Consider the following 26813-nt stretch of genomic DNA (forward strand, 5'->3'; position numbering starts at 1 on the left):
CCATCAGACGTCTATCATTTCACTCCACAGCACTTATTTTATCACAGATCAAGATTACGTGAAGAAAGATGTGTATTTTTGTATCACTGCCTTTGTTGGTTTTCTTTTTGGGTAGTGAAATGACAATTTGTACTTTGGCTGGCGACATTATGCGGGCGGACCCTTCCAAAGGACGCCCGGGATCTGTCCCTCCTCCCATCACCCAAATCAGATCAAAGCATAGAGGAACTGATCGATTCCTTAGTCGATTGTAATAACGAATAGTCCCCAGGGAATCGATGGGCTCAATAAAAAGAAGAGGCTTAAATTCAAGGATTGACCAAATGTGACTTTTGAGGTTTGTTATTTTCTCGGTGGCAAATTTCAGCTTAATAACTAACTTCATTTAGATTATTTAAACCATTAAATTGAAGAGTTGGAGCAACACTGATATTCTTTTGTAACTCTACCAACCATTTGATATAAGTGATCAAGGATTTTCAGAGTAAGAGCGCAAAAAGGAATCCAAAAGATGAGAATTGTTCTGGACCACATTGGTTGAATGAGAGGGAATGTTATGATAGAAAAGAGTCAAATGACAAAACTGTTGTTGAAAATTTCCCTTTGAAGTGTTGACTTGATGAACCATTATAGAAAATTTCTGAAAGATGAAAGATGGAAACTTGGCATTAAGACATTAAGAATATTGACATTAGTACAATAAACTATGGTGAGTGGAATTTAATTACATTTTTTTCTAAAAACTTTCTGATTTGACACAAACTGACCCTTTAAACTGTTGGGGGGGGGAGAAAAAGGCAATTCTATCAAAACTCTGTCAGCTCAGTGATAAATAACATTAAACAAACAATACAAAAACATTAAGTTGAATCTACTTGTGTGAAAACTGGGTTGTGGGTGTGGAGAGAAGCTGATTGAACATAGGTTCAGCACCACCTACTACCTGGCTTCCCGGGGGCCAGCATCAATACATCTGGAATGTACCACTTTATTGCATGGGTGTCTCTTCCTGGGTGGTCCTATAAGATGGGAGGAAGGGTAGGTACTGGAAACATCTAAATCGTTTCAAAATGCCACTGCAGAAGGGAATATCGTAGCACGACTGGTCACACATGTTTTTGCTTTCCACCTGCACCTTGTCCCGCCAGCTCTTGATGCCTCGCTCCTTTTCAGTGCCTGGGGGGAGAAAGATGAGTTCAGCCAAGGTTGATAACGAGTCGGAGGATTTATTGTTGCTGATATCTATGTCGGCATACCCGGAATGGTGTTATCCAGGATGAACCCAAAAAAGCCCCCAATGAACATGTGAGTGGTGAAGAGGACCACGATCACCTGGTCCAGCTCTTTAACGCCTGCATTTGGAGAAAAGACAATAAACAAAGCTGCCTTGTTAGTCCTTAATAGTTTGTGAAAGTGTGACAGCTATAAATCTGCCGCGGAGACTTCTCTTTGCTCTTGCCTTCTCCAGATGGAGGCCAGAGGTCATGTTTAAGGCTACCAAAGCTGAAAGAAAAAAAAAATACAAGCACCCACGAAACTGAACCCAAGCAGCTCCAAAGATCTGGCAGTAAATCTTGCAGGACAGGATAATAACCAATCCACACACAGTTCGGCTCCGCTACGTCTGTTGGATGGAGCTCATACCTGCAAATTTGTTGGCAAATGACCCACGACTCTGTGCGCCTGAACCCTTCAACCGCTCCTAGTCCAAATCTTAACCCCCTTCATATGTCCCAAAAAATAATATTGTGCTTTATGCAAAAGAGGCCCATTTTATGTAAAAAAACTCTTAAAATTAGATGCTCTACTGAACAAAAGTTCTTTTCAAAACCATGAATCACAAACATTATTCCATCCACACACCACATACATTCTAACATGATTTGACGTTTCTGTAAGAACCCATCAAATATCAAAACATAGTGCCACAATTAGAAAATATGATAATCTAAAAAAAACAAAGGATGGATGGATGAATGGATGGATAAATTATATCTTTTATATATTTTGAGCCACAGACATAAAATCCTAAAAAAAAAAAAGTATAAATTCTCAACCCTTTAAACTTCATGTTTTAAAATGTTGCTTCAAGATTTTTGCATAAAAAAATTAAAAAATCTATTTTCTACAAATGTTAATTACAATTTAATTTACAGGCAATGATTTGAAACAATATTGGTTCATTTGAATAATTAGCACATTATTTTTGGTACTGGGTCAAATATTAGTCGGCATTGAAGCGTGTAATTTCGTCCCAGTCGAAGCACCGACATGAGAAAATGCACAATTTTGCCTTTGAATGGGGGTCAATATACATTGTTCACTCTCAGAAAAGTCTAAGAATTAAACAATAAATTTCATTGACGAAGATGAGGTGATTGAAGACTTTTGAAAATCTCTGGTAATTTTAATTGTCAGCGTGAGCAAATGAAAGTCATTAATATTAGAATCAGAAAAACCCCAACTATATTTAAACCTGAGGGGCAAAAAGGTGGGCAAAGAGCGGCACAATAAAAAAGAGTGGTAGAGTAACAGTAACAGTAACAGTATGAGTAGTTGCTGCAGAGGTTGTAAGCGCAGTATTGTACATATAAAACATCAAGTATATGAAAAGCAACAGTTTTAGAATAGCAGAATGAGCAGCATCATTTGCAGAATTATTGCACTTTGTAAAGTAAAAGTAAGACTAACAGTGATACTGTAAAACTACACAATATAATGGCGCTGTAAATAAATTTTAAAAACAAGATAAAAAAAAGAATAAGCTGAAGCAATAAATAGATGAACTAACAAATATATAAAGTTTTTCTTTCACTTTATAAATCTGTAGTTTTAGGCTTAACCAGTGAGGCGAATATTTATATTTAAAATACACAGCTACCTTAGCTATTACAAATCTTGACCTAAATGAGGTTGCGAAAACTCTAAATTCTACAAACAACAAAAACAGATCAACAAGACTGCATTGCTCTTGCAACAGTGATCGATTTACTTGGGACGAGCCACAAACCTCAATGTGAAAAGTTTTTAACGTAACTTTTATTTTTATTTTCTTAAAGTTTCAAATGTGAAGACAAACTGCACCACAAACTGAATCCGATCAACCTCCATTAGGCAATAACTTCAGCGGATATCTCAGACCCTGCCAGGTAAAAATACCACTGGCTAAAAAGATGAATACCAGCAATGAAAAGTGAGAGATCCATCTTCTCTCATGGGAAAGAAGTGAACATTTCACCTTAACCCTCTTGAATAATAGATGTTCTGTCTGACTTTAGAAGGTTGCGGCATCTGAGATGAAGCTGAGCTGCCAAAGGGAAACATTTGACCAAAAGGTTTCTGCTTGTGCTCAAAGAAACACAGCCTGGCAGAGTGAATACTTCTCCATGACGGTGGGCAGCGTGTCAGCAGAATGTCTCACGAGAGCCAAGACGAGAGTGTTTTGACATTTTTCAAATCGATTTTTAAATTGTTTAGGAAAGTAGAATTTTGTGATGGCTGAAGGATTCGGACACCCTTCCATTGGGTTTAGTGAAACACTGCCTGGTGCTTAAATAGCATTACTGAATATACCCACTGAGCAAAAAGTGGTCCAAAACACGTCTAAAAGACGTCATCTCTATACATCCAGAAGACGTCCTTAGGGGGCCAGAATATAAGTTTTCTATACGTCTTTCTTGGACGTTGTTTTTATGTGTTTTCTGGACGTCATATGGACGTCAACGAAAATATGTTTAGAAAGAATGAGGACAGGTCATCAGCCTTACAAAGGACACACAGAGCCACACATTGGGGCAATTTAGCATTACCAATTGCAATCACATGCATGTTTTTGGAATGTGGGAAGAAACCAGAGTACACCGAGGAAACCCATGTACACACGAACAAGCCCCAAAAAAACCTCAAGCTGGATTTGAACCCGCAGCCTTCCGTCAGTGAGGCCAGAGCACTAACCTCATGTACCCCAACTAAAATTGGCTCCTAAGGGTTTACATTTTTCTTGTGTGGATTCTGGTAGAGGAACTTTAATTGTTGACTCGAAGGCTCTGTTTACCAGCAGCATTTTCAAGTGAAAACTCAAATCCTTCGTTGCGTTTTGGGTGTTTGTTTACATGAAAATGGTACCCTGAGACATCGAAAACGCAACTTTTTGAAAATGGCTTCCAAGGTGGAACTTTTTTTAAATGGTAGAAAACGGTGGAAATGCTGCTGCTGCTTATGCACCACAGCCGTGGTAGATAGTCCTTCTGCACATGGACGAGTAGATGTCCAATAACAACAATGTTTCCTCCAGAGTGTCATGACTCCCAGTCTATATGCTTCTGGGACTTGGCAGTTTTATAGTTGAGAGTCTCCTGTAATAGCAATTCAACTTGTTCGTCTGTTCATACGTGTGTCTGTATACTCGCCATTGAAGTATATTATTCTCTGCGCACGTGTAGTTTCAATACAAAAAACAACCAACAGCACCCACTAGTGGCCGAACATGAAAACGACATGCATTTTCTGCCATTTCTGTGTAAACGGATGTCGTTTATAAAATGCAAAAAAACCTTGCGTCTTCACTTGAAACGTTGTCGTGTAAATGGGCTAAGCTCTTGTGCATGTATTTTTCGGTCCATGTGAGCTTTGTGAAGGAACTGTGTCCTTTGCAGCTCTTCACCGGGGATCAGCCCCAGTTCCACTGCAACCCTGAACTGATTCAAAAGATTTATAAAGGAGAGAGGATTTATATACTTGACAGCCGTGTGCGGGATGTCCAGGAGCAGTGAGACAATGACACTGTGGTGATTCTAGGAACTGTCCCCATTCATTGGTCTCCTGTGTTTTTACAACCTCCATCACCATCGTTCCAACACGGAGCCTCGAGGAGAGGGTTACTAAAAAAAGGTAATTCGAAATCATTGTCCAATGGAAAACTTAAAAAAAAGGCAGGAACAGTGAAGAAGATTTGCAACGTGTGCTGAGCTGTGTTTTTACAACCTCAGTTGTGAAAGTCAAGTCAACTTTCTTGGAAACTCAAAAACAGCCATCAAGGCATTGGAAACCAAAGGGAGGCGAAGGGGTACACTTTCCAGAATTTGAGCTGGCTGGGCAAATAGAGATGTCCCACTGAATGTATGGATGCCTGCCAAAAGGCCAAAAACCTCCAAAATGCCCCTCAGCCATGCAAGCGCCTCATGAAGTCGCATCGAATTGAATCAAGATCTGCAAATGGCACTGACGTAGTTTGACTTTGAACAATACTCTTGTTCAATAACCCGGCCAAAAGAAGCACCAGTCAAAAGTTCAGAGCACCCACTGAGTTGATTTTAAGTCCCCGCAGCCTGTAACGTGTCAGGATGTCTGGATGAGCAGCACTTTGTTTACAAAGAGCGCTGACAGGCCTCCTCTTGTCTGGCACTCTCGGCTGAGTGTTGAGGCTGGGAAACGACTCGGGGGGGCAAGAGTGCTTTATCTGAGCTGGGCAGATTACAGCCAGTGACATGAGGGCTAGCCAATAGGATTGGGAGGTAAGCAGCCTAGACCTGAGAGAACCAGACAAGCCCTCATGCCCAATGTTGAACTCTGGATTAGCACTTTCCTGGGAGACACGAGCATCACATGACTCATGGGATCAAGGTCTTATGTCTGCAGAGAGGAGCTGTTTAATCTGGAGGATTGCTCTTTTGATGGCGCTTCATAGAAGATGACGCTAAGATTCCACACCCCCACACCCCACCCCCGCAGGCAATCGATGTGTCATCAAACGATACGAATCAATAGCATACAGGCTGCAACTGATCTTTGCTTTTTAGATCTCTGATTGATCATACCTCACTTCATCTAATTTCATCCTATTGGATTAATGCTTCATAAAAGGATTAGTGTAATTGGGATCACCCTGTTGTGTATGAATGCAGTATGTTTATGTAATACAGAGGACAATTGCCCTTCTTTCGTCATTTAACTTTTCGACTTTGAAGCGTTTTCTTCTACATAAGTGTTTTCTTTCCCACTCTTCTCCTCTCAGTACACGACAAAGCAGAAGTGACACTAATGAAGTCACAAATACATAATCCATCCGCTTTTCATCCACAGGCACTGCCAGTAGTGTAAACGGACACACATTTAATCCGGATTAAACCTTGTGAAATGCGTTCAAGTCTTGACTTCTGTCGCTTGACACCGAGGTCAAAGTTTCATACTTGAACGTTCTATATTTCAGTCTGGACTGAGAGGCGTAGCACATGACAAATTGTAGCACAATACATTTTGATTTTGATACATTTTCACCACTAAAAGATCTAATTACATGTTTTCTCCATTTTTAAGAGTTCAAGGTACAAATCGTCCCGGCTGCTGATGACTTCTATAATGACGACAAGCCTGGTCAAGCAGCTTTTACAGATACCGTCTCAAAGGAGCAACAACACCCAAATGATTTAACTGGAAACCTCGAGACTTGTTTTTCCCCAACGATGACAAGTAAAAGGTCATGTGTGAGTGTGAAAACCTTCCAGATCAAGAGTTTAAAAACCTAACCAGCACCTCCAACAGGCTGAAGTGCAACTTGCATCCAAACTCATGTTGTCTTGTTGTTCACGTTTCAAAGGCAACACTGATGCTCAGGGTCATGGGGATACTCTGTGTAGCTGTATCGGCTCAGGTGTTGGCTGTGAATCTCATGACTGACAGCTTGGTCACACACGTGTCCTTTAGCAACTAGGTCTGAATGATATTAGAGAGACATGCAATAATGTTGAGTAGTTCAATCTCAACATGACTTGTGAACACAACATGAGATGTGAATGTCTTCCAAATGACATTACTTTCTCTTCTTGGACCACGTGAGTCCGTAGAGCTTTAGAAGCACGGCAGATTGTTGACTCTGTTGTTTTTAGTCCTTGACTTTCCTAGTTTTGGCTTCTGTTCAGTGGCAACCAGCGAAGTGAAATACGATCTGTTTCCCAAAGAATCTCGTGCAGTGGGACTTCATCTGATCGGCCAAATATGTTGACCCGCAACATGGAAGCATAATTCAGCGCGGTGTTGTCAGCTACGTATTTTGCAAATGTTGATGATGGTGATAAAATTGCAAGACATCACACGGCCCTACTTTGCACCGTACGTTTCCCCTGCGAGTTGTCAAACACACTGCATTGCAGTCGGATGTGTGCGTGAATATGTGCATGAGGACAAAGAGTGTATCAAGTACCTTCAGGCAACAAAGACAGTGATGAAATGCGCTGAACAAGTCTATTTTACAATTTTTTTTTTTTTATCAGGTCTGAGGATGACACATTGGTATCAGAGCGGATCGTCCTTATCCTGGGATCTTCATAGGAGATAAAAATCAAAAAAGTAAAAGGTGGAACACTCAAACATCAGATGTGGGTGAAAATAAACACTGAGCTCAGGTATGAAGCTGTTTGCAATTCCGTGGAAGGGCTGAGGCTGCACCTTGGCAAGGCATGTTGGTGTGACATTAAACTGTAGGTGCGGGTGTTTTGGCATTTTCTAGTGGCTTGTCTGAGCGGGTCAGTAATTATTACGACACACAGTTTACGGTTCATCTCACCCCCGAAGTGGTTTGATCCCCTTGTGCTCATGTGCAATGCGATGAAGTGCAGGACGCCCAGATGTGTGCGACCACCTTGCACGGCAGCCGTCGCCACGAGTGTGGAAAGTAAGACAGCTTCTCGTCTAAAGATGGAATGCTTCCCTCTACTGCACGATCTTGTGCACTGTGTACAGCGCTATAGGAATGAACATTAAAATGTATTCAGGAATACGTACTGTCACATTTCTTTCCCCTTGGTTGACCGTGCTTCACCAGTGAGGGTTCAGTTTTGTAGTCTGGCTCCGCAGGTTTTGAGAGATCACTGACAGTGAGTAAGACCTTTTATTGTATTTTGGTTCGTTGGAACCGATTTCGCAACAGCTCATTGCGACGTATTGTGTTTTAAAGTTGCATTTTGGTTCTTTGGAACAGATTTCGCAACAGCTCATTGCACAGTATCGTGTTATAAAGTTGCATTTTGGTATTAAACGGATTAGGGTAAATTGGGATTCTAACTAAGTTGTGACCTTTGATTTGTTATGTTTATTACCTTCTGATTACCACTATTGCTGTTATGTGCTATCTTTAATTGCGTCAAACAAAAATAGTATTTGTTTTTGGCCTCTGAACTAGTTTTAGTTCAGCGAACTAAAATAAGAATCCTACAACCAGCTTTACCCGGAAGCCCGCCATTATCAAAAGTGGAATTAACCAGGATTTACTATGTTTGCTGTGCTTCTTTTTTCACTAATTTTGACACTGCGACATCAAAAAAACCTTGTCTTTGGTCAAAGTATAATCAGGAAGAGACGAACACGGGATACTTTTGTGCGCGATTTGGCTCGGATTGTGCTGCTGCATATGCCACATATGCCCTTCAGTGTTTTTTTTTGTTTTTTTCAAGAGACAGTCGTGTGTACGTGGTCACGTCTTGACGTTAGTTGAATTGACGTCACAGACATGCACACAAGTCTCTGACTGGAGGAAAGAACCTGATGGGCTGTTTACACACGGACCATGATCAAAACTACACCACCTCCTCCGAGCCGATCAGATTGTGCAAATATGATCAGACTGAGATGTTCATATGGTGCATATTTATTCTGATCTGCATATAATTTGATGCATTTTGGTCCATGAAACAAGATCTAGTGTCTCTTGTGGATAACGCTTTCTTTGATCTTATGGAATTTTGTCGTGTTTTTTTTTTTTTTTTACTTTTGGTTTTACCTTTTTGAAAATATAAAGAGTTTCGTGGTGAACAGTCGCAGTATCTGACAATTTGAAGCCAAACCTTCTGTTGCAAAATCCAGTGAAATGTCCAGAAAACTTCTCCTATAATTGTTGCATTACGGACATTTTTACAAACTCACGCTGACAGCATTGCTTTGAGGCTAATGCTAGTTTGCTAGCTTTCATGACAACATCACTGATAGCTCAGGTCTCAGCGTTGTCTTCGCTTACGGCAAAGATTTTTTTATTTTTTTAAATAAATGTTTTATTATTTGGAATTTGCTTGGTGGTTTGGATGAATTCGAGCCTGATGCAGGTCGGTTTTGGCCGACGGGCCTTTTGTTTGATAACCCATTCCCCCCGCTCTAATCTCAGAATCTATCACCGCAGGTTTATGTTTTGATTCTTTTTTCTTTCTTTCTTTAATTTGCTATAAGTTGGATGCCTGAAAGGTGGTCTGTGTTTTGACCTGGCGCTACATAAATACATTTCTCTCCGAAGTGATTTTCTACTGTGATAACAGAAACATTCTCAAACATTTTTAATCTGCACTAGGAAACACCTCGGTTTATATCTAACTTATGATTTTGATCATGTTTTAGAAAAGCCACCGGGTCTCTACATGAGATGACAGATATTATGTTATCACTGTGAACAGTTGACAGTCTGTCTGCAAAACCTTGTTGAAAACTACTTTCACTCAAACTGTCCAAATTGTGGATTCAGAAGGTTTCAATGTGTTTTTGAAGTAATGCTAAAAGGAAATAATTGAATTAGAAACCAAATCACAAGTTGGGTACTGTTGAAGTTAGAAAACCTATGCTTAGTTGAGTATGAATGAATGAATGAATATTTTTATTTAAGTGTCATGCACACATGTGCCCCACCCACATGGGCTTATACGACATTATAAACATTAATAGGAAGATGTCAGTCATGCTATGTGTTCAATATAACATAAACATTTCAAGGGAATCAAGAGTCTGGATACAAAGCTTTCAGTCTCATTGTCCAGGCTTTTTCGACATATCTTGCCAAATAAAGAATTTAATTTCTAAATAACCAACTCAGCATATCACCTTCTGCCAACCAAAGGAGATCAGGATTATTATGTTCAAAGCAATTCTTAAATCATTATGCATTGGAAAGTAAAACATGAAATGAAATTCATCCAACAAACATTAGTAACAAACAATACAGCGCGTGTTCTCTTGAGAGACCCCTTTGCAATTACTCACCTTCACCTCTAGAGGCAGCACTCCTGCCCTGAGCTGAGCACACACATAGACCTCTGTCCTCTTTTTAAATTACAAATTACATGAAGCTCTGTGGAAAAACACTATTTAAAATGAAGGTAACTTCTCAATTTAGGTTTATTTAACAGTTTCAGCTTCCACTGCTCTTTGTAATTATCAAATAATATCTGCCTGTGGTTTGTTATTTGACACCGTAAATTATTCAAAAACAATGGTTGTAAATTCATTTTTGTAAACATTTGAAGGACCTCATGAGACCAAGGGTATTTATGGGCTTTATCCCAGTTAAAGACTTTAATGGTGAGTCTATCCTCTGGTAAGTATACAAGGCGTAACATTTCAGCCCACTGCTTCACCACACAGGGTTCCCAGCCCATGTCTCCCTCTATGGCTGCTGTAGGGGTGAACTTATGGACCCCGAGGAAATTCATCATAGGTGTGCTATGGACAGAGTTGCTCTCTGAGTAAATGATCTTGCTTTATAAAATGAAGTACTGCAGACTTTCCCTTGTTTAAGGTTTAAATATCTGCTTGTTTTCTGACCCACAACCTGTAATTTCCAAAGAATTTGTGTAATTTACAGATTGAGATTAACTTTACGCATCATTTTAGAACAATTTTAGAACTAACCTTGAAAAATACATAATCCCAGGAGAGACAATGATAAATGTGATTTACACGACTCAAGCAAACAACGTCATTTTCAGTGTTTGTACCATTTCCGTGGAAATGGACATTTTGTTCAATATGTGACACTTTTCTGAGACGAAAACCCAAAACGGCTGTGTTTTGACTTGAAATGACCTAAATCTGGAACACAAAGAAACATAAAATGACACTTAAAAAACACAGTGAAAGAGAGTAGTTCAATAATAATGATAATGCAATAAATGTCATTATTATTATTAACCTGAAGTGAAACTAAAGAAATACACATGTTCCTAAAGTTGTTATAAATGTTCTCAGTATCTTTCCAGGGCGAGTTTTTTTTTATTTTTTATTTAGCACCAAAAGTAAATTTATTGAAGGGTAAATATATATTCTCTGGGTGTTTGATAGTAAATGTAAGTATTAAAACAAAATGCTTTACAAATGATCCAACTGAAGTAAAAGAAGTGATCAAAGAGTAAAAAAAAAAAAAAAAACATTTTCTCAAGTAACATTTGTCTTTTTGCCAGTATATATTACGTCTTTTGAGATTATAGTGCTTCACAATCATTACGTATAAATGAACCACTCTGAAAGGTGTTATATTATTACACGCTCTGATGAGTACTTGCTACGTAGCAGCCTTTAACCAAGCGTCTCCACCGGATTTTTCTCAATTACTCCCAGAGGATGAAACTATTTTTTTTACTGGAGCACATTCTCTCAACGCTTTTTTTTTTCATCCTCACTTAATTTTTCAACACTTTTCTTCCGTAACAGCAGCAGCAGCAGCAGCTCGAGTGACTCCACTATGGAGGCCCTTGACATGTCGATGCAGGTGTGAGCGGGCTTCACGGTGATGTGGACCAAATGTGAGACGTCTCTGGGGGTCCGCCGTCACAACTCGAATGTCCGGGCTAAAAGCCTACCTTGCCTGTCTTTTACCAAACTTTCTGATTGCTTTTGCACTTCTGCTCTCGCAGCTGAATGTGCGCCTTGTTGCTGAAATGTCCACTGAAAATACAGTTGATATTGCTTATAATGCGTCCCTAAGACCAAAGAAATCAATGCAGACATGGTCGTTATCCATGTTGTTTTTGTAAAAACACTCAAGCGGGAGTCTTAAGGCCCCTCCATACTCTCATTTAGAACCCATAAGAACAAGAAGAAAATTCGACAGTGAAGTCAGCCAGCGGACTGATAAGAAGCTGTCGAACTCATAGCCAACGCCCCCTCATAGCAGGCACACGCCTGTGAAGCAGCGTTTTAACTTTTTAACTGCACAGTTTATTTCTCGCCTCCAATGCTTTCTGAATACATTTCTCTGAATTGTTTCAGTGATAAGAAAGAAAGTGTTGGTCGCGATGTTGGTCCAGTTTTAACTGCAGGAGCTGACAGCTTTTAGTGATGCGTTCAGGTGCGTCACGTAAGTCCGCCTCCAACATGTTAACGAGCTGCGGGACTCGCACAGTGTGGCGATGTTACAAGCTAAAAATGATTCAAACGTGACTGATAGTCATTAGCGAGCTGGAACACGCATGCGCACGCACCCGGCAGTGTCAAAGTTTCAGCAGTGTGGCACCGACACAGTTCGGCCAGGACAGTTGGCACAGCCGAAACAAATTTCTTCAGCCGGAGAGAGCTGGCCGAGGGAAATGACGTCATTTTGTTCGGCAGGACCCCGCACTGCCGAACTCGCTTCTTGTTCTTATGGAGTATGAATGAGCCTTTAGGCCCTGTTCACACGACATTCTGAATGAATGTGCATTGTCAAAAAAGTGTTGCGTTGACATGGCAACATTCTGAAAACGATGTCCATTCACTCAGTAACGACCAGTAAAGTGATTCTTTGAAACATGAACGTGTGAATGTTTTTGCCATTCCTGAAAAGCTAAAAATAAAATGTGTACGCGTATCTATGCATTCGTATTTTAACTGTTGCGTGCCTTCAGATATAGGAGGACCTGAAATGCTTCAACTAAGCATTGAAGAATGAGAAAGTTTTTTGCTTATCAGACATGTATTTTTACGTTTGAGTCGGAGAGCGCTGTGCTGAGTCTGAGCTGGAGTTACCCGTGTCAATGATGCCGGGATTGGAGTGAAACCAGGTCGGCAGCACGAGCCCGCTGAAGGTGGAGAAGCCGAGGATGAGGAGGTTCCTGGAGGAGTTCAGATCAACGTACTGGAAAGAGAAGAGAGGAGAGATGTGAAACAGTTCAGCGCGGTTCAGTTACGTGACGCTCTGATGAATCCCATTAGCTTGTTGTTCTGTCTACAGCTGGATGACATTTCTGTTTTGGAACTTCACTGAAATGTGATTATGTGCGAGTCTTTTGGAAAATCGGAAAAAGGACTCAAATCCTATTTCGGTATCTAATTCAGATTTTTGTTGCCACGACATAGCGGGGTCAACCCGGCCTATAAATACCCTCCGAGAGGCTGAATACTTTTTCCCAGAGAGGTTCTTTCCTCTCATGGGGGAGATCAACACTCACACTAAGTCTTGCTCCACTTTTAGCAACTGTCCCTTCAGCTTTCATGTGTTTTCCCATTAAGTGTTGTGACAAAGTGAAACACGATACTGGAGGTTTCGGCCCACGTTCTGAGCACTTTGTTACTGTACTCATTTTGTATACTCTGTACATTACACTTTAGTTTTTCAAACCTGTGACTCAGACTCCAGGGAGCTGTCGTTTTTCAATGAAAACAGAATAGTTGCGAGAGAATATAGGAGGGAGCACGGTATAGCGTTTCATCCTTGCACAAAGGCTGACAGAGGAAACCCTTCAGGAGGCGAGACTTTCTAGAACAGTGATTCAGCGCTGGGAAGGGTTAGTTCTACATCAGAGGTGTTTCCTTCCAACACGTTTGCTTTTTACTCCTGATCATTAAGTGCATGATTAGGAATTTTAGTAAATTGCAGTTTTTGGACCGTTGCGTCTGTTATGGCAGAAGGGGGATGTAATACATTTATTCTCAAAGATTATATGCTTTTTGTTTATCCTTGGATCTCTACATGTCTTTAGGAACATCAAAAATAAGCTAGACAATGAAGAAGAGTACAAATTGTGACTGTCTTTTCAATCACATAAAGTCACATGGTTACTTTCGTATTTAGTCGCGATACATTGAAACTCTTCAGACTGGGCTCATTCTTCCTGACACTGAGATTTGTACTGTGACTTTGTTGTCCGTCAAGCGGGAAGATTGAAGAAACTTTGAGCAATTTACCATCAAAACTCAGTTAAAGGGAAGGTTGAAGGTCCGTGCAAGGCATGCCAGGACTTTGATATGTTAATCACTGAACATTGCAAACATATGACATTAGGTCAACACATAAAAGACTGCCGTGAAAAAAACACAAAGTACTTCAGGAGACTGCTTGTTGCAAATTAAAGACGTCATTGGATAAGCAAATGAAATTATGACTTTATTATTGTAATCTGTTGCTTTTTGTTTGTGCCACCCCCTTCTTGAAGCATGGTCCGACAGAAAGTCTTCATCTCTGAGTCTGGTTCTGCAGGTTTCTTCCTCTTAAAATTGAGTTTTTCCTTTCCACTGTCTCCTCTACTTGTTCATGTGGAACTGTTGGTTTGTCGCTGTAAAAGTGCCTTAAAAAGTCTGTTGACAATTATTTCTTACATAAAACAGCTATTGGGCCTCGAGTCTTTAATCTCTAATGTGGTCCTTGTTGAAAAGAGTTTGGCTGCTTTAGTGGACCCAACCTGACTGGTTGAAGCCGACATTGAATGTGTCGAGTTGGTCAATTTATTCATCCACGTATCGAAATATGAATTTTTGATTTGAACCGGGTCTTTATGCAATTTCAACTATGATACATCTGAAAACTCTGTATTCTAATGGCAATCTTGTCAGCACATCTTTGTGGGTGGTTTTAATGCCCAACAGTGATAAAGACCTTCCCCGGTACTCCTGCTTTAATCACATTCAGATGTCTTTTGCCAGGAAAGAAGATTACATTTGACCCAGGTTCACTTGCTCGCCTGTCGATTGGACCGGTTCCAAGCTTCGCTGCCCACTCAAAGCTCATCGCAACGCCCACATTGAGCTGGTCCATGTGGGCCTTCAATCGGCGGGCGGGATCTGTTTTTCGAGACTTCTCATCAAGATGAAATCACGGTATTTAAAACTATTTGACCTATTTTACAAATTCTATGCATTGCACCGTTTTACACAAATTCTCCTCTTCTTTTCTATTGAGAGTTTTCTGCTCTGCTCAATTTGTCTGATTCAGTGTTTTCCATATTATGGGACAAAACAGGTCCAAAAAAACGAATTTTTTGGGGGGCGAAATAGTTTTACTACAGTATCAAAGTGATCCGTATTTTACAGAGGAAAGATACTATTCCAATAAAGTTTGTATTAATGGCACTGCAACTGTCCATGGTTGCTTGTATTTTGCTTATGTACTAGTATTGTACAGGGTCGGCGACGGGGTAACGCCGCAGGGGCCAGCAAGACTCAGCAAGACTCAGTATCTAGTTTAAGGACCTCTCAGCAGGGTTGATGTTTTGTTACCCAGTGTCTTGATTTTCCAAGAGGGGGAAATAGGTCTGAGTAGCTCATGTAGCAGGTGCTTTGAATGAGAAACAAAAGTTCACCTAATCAAATATGATAGACGATAGAAGTGAAATCTATTTACCTGGAGGTTGGATATCCCCACCGCCGCAATCATCCCAAACATAACAAGGAACATGCCTCCTATTACAGGGTCTGGGATGGTGATAAAAACTGCTCCGAACTTCCCAAAGATCCCTAAGATGATCATCAGAATTCCCGTCGTCTGGAGGACCAGTCGGCTCCCGACCTAGCAGTAAAAGAGCACATACATCATTCACAGAGTGGCAGCAACTTATTTCACCGGCAGGATCGGCGAGGATATCTCTCTGAATGCAAATTCTGGATGTGGGCAAGTGAAAAGACAATCAGCTCAGAAAAGCAAAAAGTTTTAAGCTTGTAAAGGCCGTATACAGCACCTTTCTGCACATAGCATTTCAAGAATGTTACATGACATGAATTAGTCTTCTTTTTTTGCCAGAAAGTGATGATTAGATCTCCCATAGCTGCCAATCATTTAGCAAGAAAAATGTATGTCTGAAAAGCGACGCTAACTGGTGCCTTCATGTTAGTTTTTATGACAAATAGCGAAGACTGAAATTAGCAGTTCTATGGAGGGGTTGCGATGGGACCACCTAAAACCAGGTGTTTTGCATTCCATGAGACTGCAGGAAATAAGCTAAGTGACAAATGTTCATGATCAGTAAACTTCACAGTTGCGCAATAGGCTTTAAAAAAATGTACCACTGGAATGAGTTTACTTTCATCAAAGCACGGCTTCCATGTTGCCTCTAAGACGACATGGATTTCTTGCAATGTCTCCATCGGGATAATTTTTTTCATGCACCATGGCCAACCGGTAAATCTGACAAATATCTTCAGCTCCATTTACACAACATCGTTGTCCAAGTGAAAACTTGGATGTCCGCTCAGACGATGGCGCTGGGAGCCCTTGAAAATGCAAGTTTATGGAAACGGCTTCCGGCGTAGAGATTTTTGAAAACGCTGACTCCGTCTACGCGAAAATGTGGGAAAATACAACTTTTTGAACACTTGGACACTGCGGCTGTTGTAAATAGTTCTTCTGCACATGCGCGAGTAGATGGACAATAACAACAAAGTTTGCCTCCAGAGTGTCTCGGCTCCCAGTCCATATTCTCCTGGGACTTGGTAGTTTTAAAGTTGACAGTCACTTGCCCATATAAAAGTCTGTGCAATCCCATTGTTAATGTTTATAGCGTATTGTTTATTGCTAAAACAGCCAACAGCTATTAGGGGCAGTGGTGGCCTTGAGGTTAGAGAAGCAGACTTGGGATCAGGAGTTCACAGGTTTGAATCCCACAGCTGACAGGTCACCACCGTGGGTCCCCTCACCCCCATCATCTCCCTGGAGCGCCATAATGGGACCATAGTGCCAGATCCTAGAAGCAGGATGGCTCAATGCGGAAAGAAATCATTTTCGCAAGCGGTTTAATAAAGTATGATTAGTTAGTTGGTTAGTGCCAACCTGTGGATTGGCATGCTAACTACATCGTTTTCAAACGTTGGGGCTTTAAACAATTCGTTGAATGTGAGTTAAAATTGGGTTAGAACCCTTAGAAACATAGAGCCACTATTGGATGCCACCGATTATTGATTCTTGACCACCTTAGAATTTGTCCAATAGCTGTGAGTGTTGTTGTTGGTGATGTGTGTGTCTGTGCTATTATGTAGGTGTGTTAAGTCTGAGATGGATGACCATGATGAGTGTACTTTGCCTTATCCGTATTGTTTTATCCGTATTGTCAGCTGGGATAGACTCAAGGGTCTGCAACCCGGGCTTAATCCCAGCTGGTTTAGAAGACAAAAGAATGACACCAACAATGTTACAGTGACCTCAATCCTTCAAATACCAAAGTATAAATAGTTAGTGAGTCACCAAGAATCTGATGATCTGGTTACACTTCCAGAAAATCGCTGCATATTATTTATTTACTCATGTATTGTGCCCCTATCATACAGGTAACTAAAAATCCCTTCAATCACTTTGACTATTTAGAAATCAGTTCCACTTAATCTGATTTGATGAAAAACTAATTGTTGGGTCAAATAAAGCAAAGCTTTAACTCAGGTCACCTGTCAACTGAGACTTTGTCATTAAACCAGTCCTGTTACTTAAAACTATCATTGTCATGATCCCTTCCGTGAAGGGTTCAGACAATGAGGCATTCAACCTACAACAATGCCATAGTCAATCAATCAAACTGTAAATTATAGGCTTCACATCCAGAGCACCACACAGCAAGAACAGATCCTGAAAAGTCATGCCTGAACTTGCTTGCTGGATGGTTGTAAAACATCGGAAATACTGTTTACAGTAACTCGTGTTTTCTGATTTAATAATGATTGTGGTCATGTAAACTTTCTAATCTAAAATGGCAAATACACCATTTCCAGCCCAATAAAAGTAAAAAAAAATATATAATAGCTCTCAATGGTACTTTGGTTTCTGAACTTTAAGGTTGTGGTAACATTAATGGGGGTCCCTGTATCTGCATCAGAAATCATGGCGCCCGTCCCATCCCATTTTACTGTGTCAATCAAATAAAGTCTGTAAAATGGCAATGGAATTACTTCACCTGCTCAGGATAAAAGAGCTGGAAACATACTCAGACAAGGGTATGGCAATGCAAATTCTGTTTCAATCATTGGTCGGCGTGAAGTTGTTGACAATGCTGAACAACATGTATCCATGGCAGCGTGCGTGAGTGCTTCATGATAATATACCTTCAGCCAGAATAAACATTTATTTCATTGATCGAGGTTGGTCAATATGAAACGCACAACCTTCTTCGATCCTGGTTGCAAACTTACAATTATTGAACTAAACTAGCCCAGCTAACTAACTAACTAACAAGACTAAGTAAACAACAAAAATACAACACAATACAATCACTAACAACACTACCAATCAAAACCCAAATAATGGCATTTAAATTCCTATCAACCCCAAACTCCCATGGTGCATTGCAGCACAACGTTTCAGTCCGTGCAATCAGCTCTGTGATGGCTAAAATAGTATTGATGGTAAGAAACAAATGAGTGCAGTTGATTGATAATATATACAAATAATTACATAATCATAAACTTACTTTACAGTATACACTGCAATATGCAAATTCAAACAGTCCATATACTTAATATATGGATGGATAAATAAATAATAAATAATAAATAAATTAAACCTTATTAGATAACATACTGTACTAAATTATAAATATATTCAAATGATTTTTCCTTTAATTTACCTATTTGCCATTTATGACTCAGGTCAACTTCTCATCTCTATTGGCAGAACCAACATCTCTATGGATGAGTTTTATGAACAGTGTGTGACTACAAACCTTCTGAAGAACCTCACTGCAGAACCCCACTAAGGAAATTCACTGTAGCACCTCACTATTGAACCTTACTACAGAACCTCACTACAGAACCTCAGGAGAAGGAAACATGGCAGTCCAAGAGAACAGCAGAGAGGTGGATGCAGGTTCTTCAGGCCGCTGACCTGAAGAACCTGCATCTATTTAAATTCAGGTTCTAGTCAAATAGTTAAAAAAAATCGTTTAACACACAGAAAAAATGGCTAAAAAATAATTCACCACACCAGGCAGAGTGAAGGAATCCGGGTCAGCCAGTCCTGCTCGTGACGTGCCCTTTATTTATTTTCCAGGAAGTTGGCAACCCTAATTTGACCTCATGTTTAAATCTATCCTATGGTAGACGGATTAGGCGTAGATTTTACACTTGTACATAAACTCATTAACACCTGAAGCGGCCCCTAGCTGGCAAAGCTCACAGCCAGACGGACATTAATTCCTGATCAGCTAACATTGTTTGTGCATTCCACATGGCATTTCACTTGGGTGTACACAGCTGTGAGGGTCACATGTATGGATAATTCAAGACTAAGCGGCTGACACGAGTGAACTCTCACTTGGAGTGCATGCAGCGACCGTGACATCGGGAATAATTATTACCCATCGGGGGATATTCTTTTGATTATTTACAACCGTTTAATTGTTTTTTACTATCTCTTCAGCAGAACCAATAAATAAAAGAACAGACTCTGTCCTGGATGTGATCTGACTCTGGCATGCCTCTTAACAGGCTTATACAGGTGTCGAGCACACAAACTGTCCTTTTGTGTTTTTGTTGTAATGGAGTGGCACCAAAGGCAGCAGCGGGGATTCTGCCACAGCAAAATGGCAGAACGTTGTAAACCTCAGCTCGGTCTCATCTCAAAGGGCTGCGATCGATCAGGTATGTGGCACGAATTCAATAGCCCAGACCAAAATTTGGCCCAAATTTGAGAGGGCATGAACAAATGTTGCAAATAAAAACATGTGAGTGAACTACAGGAGGGTAAAGGCTAAGCAAGAGCTATTCTGGTGTAAGAAACCCAGCATTTAGGAGGTGGGGAGACCAAACCGGAGCGTAACACAGAGTGAAAGAGTGGATATTCACGAGGCAGCAGAAACTTGAATTAACAATGGAGATGCACCGATAACACTTGTTAAGTTACAAGTATGAGTATGGGTACTAACCTTTATCTACTTGCCGACACTGAGTACTGCTATGAGTACTTATTGAATGCCATTAATTCTAATTTATACTCGATAAATGATGTGCGAAGGCTGTGCGTTGCTGCAAACCACTGGTGCGCAGCCTCCGTGACGCCGCTACGCTACGCTCCGACAGCCTTACAGTCTACAGTACCATAGGGCAGTGCGTAGCGTCGATCTACACACTGTGCACCGCGTACTGTAGCCTGTAGACCGAGGCACCGAGCTCGCTGTTTACCGCCACGCACTTCATCTCACTGTTAATGAGCGTATCAGTCATACTTTAATCGTGTTTAGCGTGTAGCATTGCTGATTTGTGAGCCCCAATGTAGCATGTAGCATGGCTCTGAGTAAAATCCTGCTGAATCAACTGAGCCGTTGATTTATAATCTACGTTCGGTCTTACTTTCGTCATTCTCATTAATATTAATATCCAAACTGCTTACACTGCTCATTCTATCTTGCGTACCCATAGGCGACGTTGCTGATACATGATGTCACGTAGTACTCGCTGGGTTGTATTGAGGAGCTTTTTCTAACTATGAATATATGAGTACGCCAGTACACCAGTATCGGGTATCGGGTCCGAAGCTGCACTTCGGACCCGATACCCGATACTGGTGTCGGCATCGGTGTCTCCCTATAAAATACCTGTAAAAATGTTTCCAATAAACCCTTTTTTGGGGGCAGGTGATTTAGTAACATCCACATTTCTTTCTGGTTCTTTCACATTGAGAATTACTTCACATGTGACGGTATATTTGAGCTATATCAGCGTCACACTTCACACTTAATGAAACATACATTTTGTCCACATTTGATCAACAGAGCGTCTGAAGTGAAAAACAGCACCTGCGTATTCTCCTGTGCAAAAACACAATACATGTCACAGTATGGTCCTTTCTTTTCAAATCAAATTTCAAGTTCATGCTGATTCTTTTTTTATTATGAGTATAATACTCTTGTGCAAATAACACATTACGTCAGGGCCCTGAATAGAGACATTCAGTGAAAAGTGTACTTTTGGTCTTTTAAACAGGTAATGAGGAAATGAATTTGTGGGTGAATGTGTTCATTTAAGTGTCCAAATGAATAAAAAAAACAAAACTAAAGTAGTTCAAAAGGATTGAAATATTCAATGTAAGTTTCCAGGGTTAAAAAGTAGGTTAGAAAAAAAAAAGTGGGATATGGAATTTTGGTAATTCCCCCAGCTAGCTCAGTAGGTAGGGCATGAGACTCACAATCTCAGGGTAGTGGGTTCGTGTCACACGCCGGGCGTCACCTTCCCGTGGGCTCACCACCTGCAGGAAGGTTCTTAATAGGTGCATTGTGATTTGGGTGACGGTGCTCAGACTGTCACCCCCGCAACCCGGAAACGGATAAGCGTAAGAAAATGAATGGATTTTTGGTCAGTTTTACATGTTCAAAAAGGTAATTTTGTATAAAAATGACACGGTTGGTTAGTTTAAGTCTGAAAATTAAAATAACCAAAATTTTAATTTGTAAACCTTTGTAATAGCCTCCTATAAAAATAAAGGCTTGCATTTTCCAAGTCAGTGTCTAAAAGGGTTATAGATGTTATTTGAGTTTTGTTTTAGGGCCGGTTTACGCAACACTTTTGTTGCATTTTGGAGTTTTCTTTACACTAAGACGGTGGTCAAAGGAACTGAAAGCGCAAAGATTTGTCACGCTCTGTCCCGAGTCGACGGCGCAAACGGTGCGGGGGAACATGCAAACCACAGCTGTAGTAAATCGCACATGCGCAAGTAGATGGGTAATAACAACAATGTTTACCTCCAGAGTGTCATGACGATCAGTCCATATATTCACCCGGGACTTAGTAGCTTTATCGTTGACAGTCACCGTAATAGTAATCTAACTACATCGTCTGTCCATGTGAATATCAGTGTACTCGCCATTGTTAATGTTTATAGCTTATTGTTCTGTGCGTTTATGTGTGCGTGGTTTCAATCGAAAAAAAAACCCAACAATTTGTAGTCTGACATGCGGACTACATTGTTTTCTGTGTTTCTGCCATTTCCGTGTAAAAGGACTTCATCATCTTTTTTTGTATTTGTTTTTTTTTTAATTAAAATTGTTTGCTCCATGAACTGTAAATGATTAGGTAGGACAAATGTAGAATGTTGGTCAGTGTGTACTTTAGAAGTAATTCTATATAGAGAAATTACATCAAATATAAAAAAAAAAGAATTGGTTTTGCAATAGCCTCAAACAACAACCAAGTGTTGAAATCTCTAAGTTGTCCCCAATAAAGGGTTAAAGATTTGGTACAAATAAATGCAGAATGTTTGGCCAGTTTTACTCTTTAAAACAGTAATTGTGTATTTAAATGGCACATAAAGTTTATTTAAGTTTCAAATGTTGCTTAGATAGCCTTTACAAGTCAATACCCTATAAAGGTTTCCAACAGTGGTGACACACACATTTTAGTTGAGAGGCCTCGTGCAGCCCAGTTTCATCGTGAGTGGGCCGGACTGGTAAAATAGTGCCATAATAACCTTTAGATTTATACTTATAAGTTTTTCTATATTATGGTACAGAGTATATGTGATGGAAATGTCTATATTCTCACAAAAAACTAAACATATACTTCCGACTAGGACTACAAGTTGAACATAATGCAATTTTTAGTGAAACAGGGAAATGTCCACACAGCTTCTTACAGCTGTTCCATTATACATGTTTTTACACACTCACCCCGACAGCATGGCCTTTAAGGTTAATGCTAGTTTGCGTGCTATGATTTCAGGGTCTTGGTGTTGTGCAGTGTCCTTGAGGAAATTTGTTTAAAAAAAAAAAAATTAATTAATTAATTAATTTAGGTTTTCTTTGAAAATGCTAGAATTTGCTTGGTGGTTTGGTGACAGGGTTCGAGCTTCTTGCGGGCCAGTTTTGACCCACGCTACACCCCTGATTTAAAGCATCTACAAGTACGTGTTAGCGTCTTAATGCAATAGCTCTGCACTTCCAGAGAGTTTGAGTGTGTCTATTATAAGAAGCAATGTAACATAAGTGATGGTCCACTTTTCAGAAAAGCCGTGTGACGGATTGAAGGGGCTCATATCTCATGAAGTTAAAAAGAAAACTGTTACACTACCCTAGTGTGTAACATGGTTGGAATATTTGATCCAATCAGCTTTCCTGTATGTTTTTCATGTGAAGGTGGCAAAAGCAACGGACTTGTTGAATATGCCACCTTCAGAAAGTCTTGCTGTACCTTTGTTATGCCGAGTGCGGCAATGTTTTGACTGTAGGAGGTGGTGCCATTCCCCGTCCCCCACAACGCGGCCAGGATGCAGCCGATGCCCTCCACGGCGATGCCTCGGTTGATGGCGTGCGTGGGGGGCGGAGGGGCCCCGGACAACCGAGCACAGGCGTAGTAGTCACCGATGGATTCCATGGTGGACGCCAGGACTCCCGCCATCATGCCCAACACCGAGGAGAGACTCACCGTGGGAAGGCCCCACTGACCTGTGGACGCAGGGCAAGCATACTTTAGTTTCTTAAAGGCTTAAGACTTAAAGCTTCGTCCGGCTCCAAGTGGCACAGTAGCTCAGGGCTTCCAGCTTGTTGTGACTGTCGACGGCTACCAGCTGACCCAACAGGTCAACGGGGTTGGTTTCCTACATTAGAGGTGCTTCCCGACTACCACCTATTGAATGATTCAAGGGGTTGTTTACAAGATCTGCCGAACAAGTGTAAAACTCCTCGGGGCCGCCGTTTCCTCGGTCAGTTAGACAAACATCTGGAGCGGTCCACATGTCAAGCTGAGATTTTCTTTTCTGGCATTTTGCTAGATACCAATACCTTGAACTCAGTCCAGCAGGTGCTGGAGAGCAGACATGATGAAATGTGGCGCCATTTCCTCACATCTCCAACAAGTGATCCCAGATGGCAAAAAAAAAAATTGTCTTTTCTTTTAAATCCGTGAAATAAAGTGACTTTTGATTTGATTTGGTTCACGACACACGGCCCTTTCACCCGAGAAACACCCTGGGCACGCGAGGTTATCCGTCAAAGACAAATCATCTTGTCCTGTTTGAGAGAAAGAGCAGAACGTCTGGCCGCCCCGTTGCTCTTCGCCCTGCCTCTGGTGCTCCACACCTGGGTTCTGTTTGGCTGTCAGATCTTATGCTGGATCTGTTTGGGAGGTATTTTCTCTCTTTTGTCTAGGGGTCTGGATTAGTCCGATGAGAGCACCACAATTGATGAATACAAATTTTCGGAAGACTCTGCGTTTTTTTTCTTTGTTGAAAGTTGAAATTTACAAAGAAATAGAGACATTATGTCATGTAAATGATGCCTCCTGGTGCAAAACACGGTTTCTCTGTCCTCTATTTGCAGAGTTTGTTGAATGTTTTTTTCCCATTCACCCGCACAGAGTCCCGTTGGTGCAGACCATACATCACAGTGATGTGCTATGTCCACTGCTTGGACGGAAGTCCCATAATCCCTGCGACATAAATCGGCAACAGCTGTTAAAACCTCTGGTCGGCAGGTTTGGACACACCTGCACTTGCTAAAACAACATTCGTCGTGAAAATTGATCTCAGTCCCACAGGTAAAGCACTGCTGAGTACGCCTAAAATACAGTGCAGTGTCTCTTTGTCCAGGTAGGAAGCATCTCAAAGCAACTGAATTTCAAGTGAAAGCACATTGTTTTGGCTTTTTCGTTTCAGAAAACGGCGCCGTCACACACATGCAAATATCAATGCACTGAACATTAACCATGGGAAGTACATGGGCATTCGCACGGAAGGACAACAAAGTTGGATTGCTTTTACTCATTAATTACTTATTATTACTCTCAACTATAAAACTACTAAAAATCCCAGGAGAATATGGACTTTGAGTCATGACACTTTGTCTGTAAACTCAGATGATAACTTTAGCCCCGGACATACAGTATATGTGGAGTTGGATGAGATGGGTGTAGAAGATGGACTGATGGACTTCGTTTTTGACCACTGAGTGAATTAAGAGACATTTCTCATGTAGTGTGAGAAACTGGGTACACGTTAAAGTCAAAATGGGCTTTCTTATGTTATTTCTTCTAGAACAGAAGTCTTATTTTTGAAATTGTCCCTCGCTCTACAGCAGGGGTGTCAAACACAGTTCAGTTGAGGGGCCACATACTGCACAATTTCATCTGGAGTGGGCCAGACCGGTAAAATAGTGCCATAGTATCCTTGAAACACAAACTATAAAGCTTTGCTCTGACGCAAAGTATACTTGATGAAAATGATTATATATTTTTGCAAAAAAAAACAAATACTACAATTTTATTGATATCTTGTGGTGCATTGCAAGAAAATGCTTTTTGACATCTGTCTCAGTGTTGTGTTGTGTCCCCTATTCTGAAGCTATTTGTAGAAAAATAAGTGCATTCTTTGAAATTTCTACAATTTGTTTGGTGGTTTTGAGCCTCTTATGGGCCGGTTTTGGCCCACGAGCCTCATGTTTGACACCCTTGCTCTACAGTGTGATTCTGACATAATTTCCACTGATTCTCCACAAGGCAGTGCTGTTTTTCTGCCACCGGGTTTTTTTTTTTTTTTTTTTTTATCTCTAGATGATTAGTCTACATTTCTTTGTTTGCTCAGGGTTTTGCAATAAAGACAAGGTTTGGAAAAGGAGTAACACTAAGCCAGCTTTACGTAATCGGAAATGCCCCTGGCTAAAATCCGCTGTGGGGAGCCGGCGGGAGCTCCAAGTCTTTGCAAAAGCTTGATTTATATTGCTCGATTTGAGAGAATACTAATGTTTCTTGCGCAGAGACATTCATCAGTCTCCTTCAGAATTGACTCCTTCACCAGAGTTCCAGCATTTATTGTTTTGCACAACGTGCCTGCAAGAGGCTCGGGTTCATTTAAGAGTCACAAATCTGCTTCGTCGTACAAACAGCTTGTTGTGTGCAAATATCCCAAAGTGCACAAAGCAGATTTAGCTATTACTTCTCTAAATGGGAGAACACACATTAAACTGCCCTCGCATCAAAGCCTTCTGAACTCCAAACCGCCGCAGATTGCTTCTGACAGACATGTGTGTTCAATACTTTGCACAAACTGAAGATAAGTACACAGTCTACTGACGCAGGCATGGAGCGTATCACTGCCCCAATGTGGAAACCGTGATTGTTTTTGAAAACGAAAGTTTCAAAGATCAGTATTTTTTACATAGACCAGCGTGTATTCTGTTTGTCCTGTATACAAAGGTACACAGGTTGTTTGGTTTTTTTTTGCCCATCCTGAACACATCCATCAGTCGGTTGCACACAGAAGACACTCTGCTGATATGCTGGGAGCGAAGCGGCGGCTGATAGTTATTCACAGCAAAACCTTTGGACACATTACCAAAAGAGAACTTGTGCAAACCTCGGCTGAACGACAGAATGGCCTGTTTGTTTTCTTGTTGGACGGCTGTCAAAGAGAAAACTGTCCGACGAGCCGCATAAATTGCAGTGACTAGAGTATCAAGTCGTATGAAATGACTGAAGGAAAATGCTCTTATACGACAATAGCGGATGGATTGAACGCTTACAATGGGACGGCACCTGCACATATTGTAAAAATGTGTCTTGTACATTCAAGTGTGCATCAACATAGCGAACATGATACCATAATGCGGGACCCCTTGGGCCAAAAATAACAACGCTTCACATCCAAACCGCACGAAGTGGAGAGAACAAGCAACATTAGCACAGTTACAATAATAAACCCTCTCAAAAAGACCACCATGTTGATAGATTTACAAAACAGTTTGTGCTTCCATCCGTCATCCACATTTATGATAGTTATGTTGAATAATAGTTGAATAAAACTAGCAGTACTTGGACAAACAATAAAATCTTAAGAGTGGAGCTCCACGGTGGTGTGGCGCATATGTCTGCAACCTTGATCACTAACAGCTGTCTTTGACACCTTCTACCAAATA

The 26813-nt window shown here is 40.8% G+C and overlaps 1 protein-coding gene across 1 annotated transcript in view; it reads right to left on the reverse strand.

Annotated features, from left to right (window-relative positions):
* Positions 1-988: 988 nt before the first annotated feature.
* LOC308116520 (solute carrier family 23 member 1) overlaps positions 989-26813 on the reverse strand; it is a gene marked incomplete at both ends in the record, with an annotated part of 79562 nt that continues 53737 nt past the window's right edge. Inside the window, 5 exons of the mRNA XM_080474769.1 lie at positions 989-1176; positions 1257-1352; positions 12754-12862; positions 15344-15508; positions 23098-23351. Of these exons, the coding sequence (XP_080330895.1) occupies positions 989-1176; positions 1257-1352; positions 12754-12862; positions 15344-15508; positions 23098-23351 (812 nt within the window). The remainder of the gene's footprint in view (positions 1177-1256; positions 1353-12753; positions 12863-15343; positions 15509-23097; positions 23352-26813) is intronic.

Source organism: Lipophrys pholis (assembly GCF_963383615.2).
Source record: "Lipophrys pholis genome assembly, chromosome: 11".
Lineage (NCBI taxonomy): Eukaryota > Metazoa > Chordata > Actinopteri > Blenniiformes > Blenniidae > Lipophrys > Lipophrys pholis.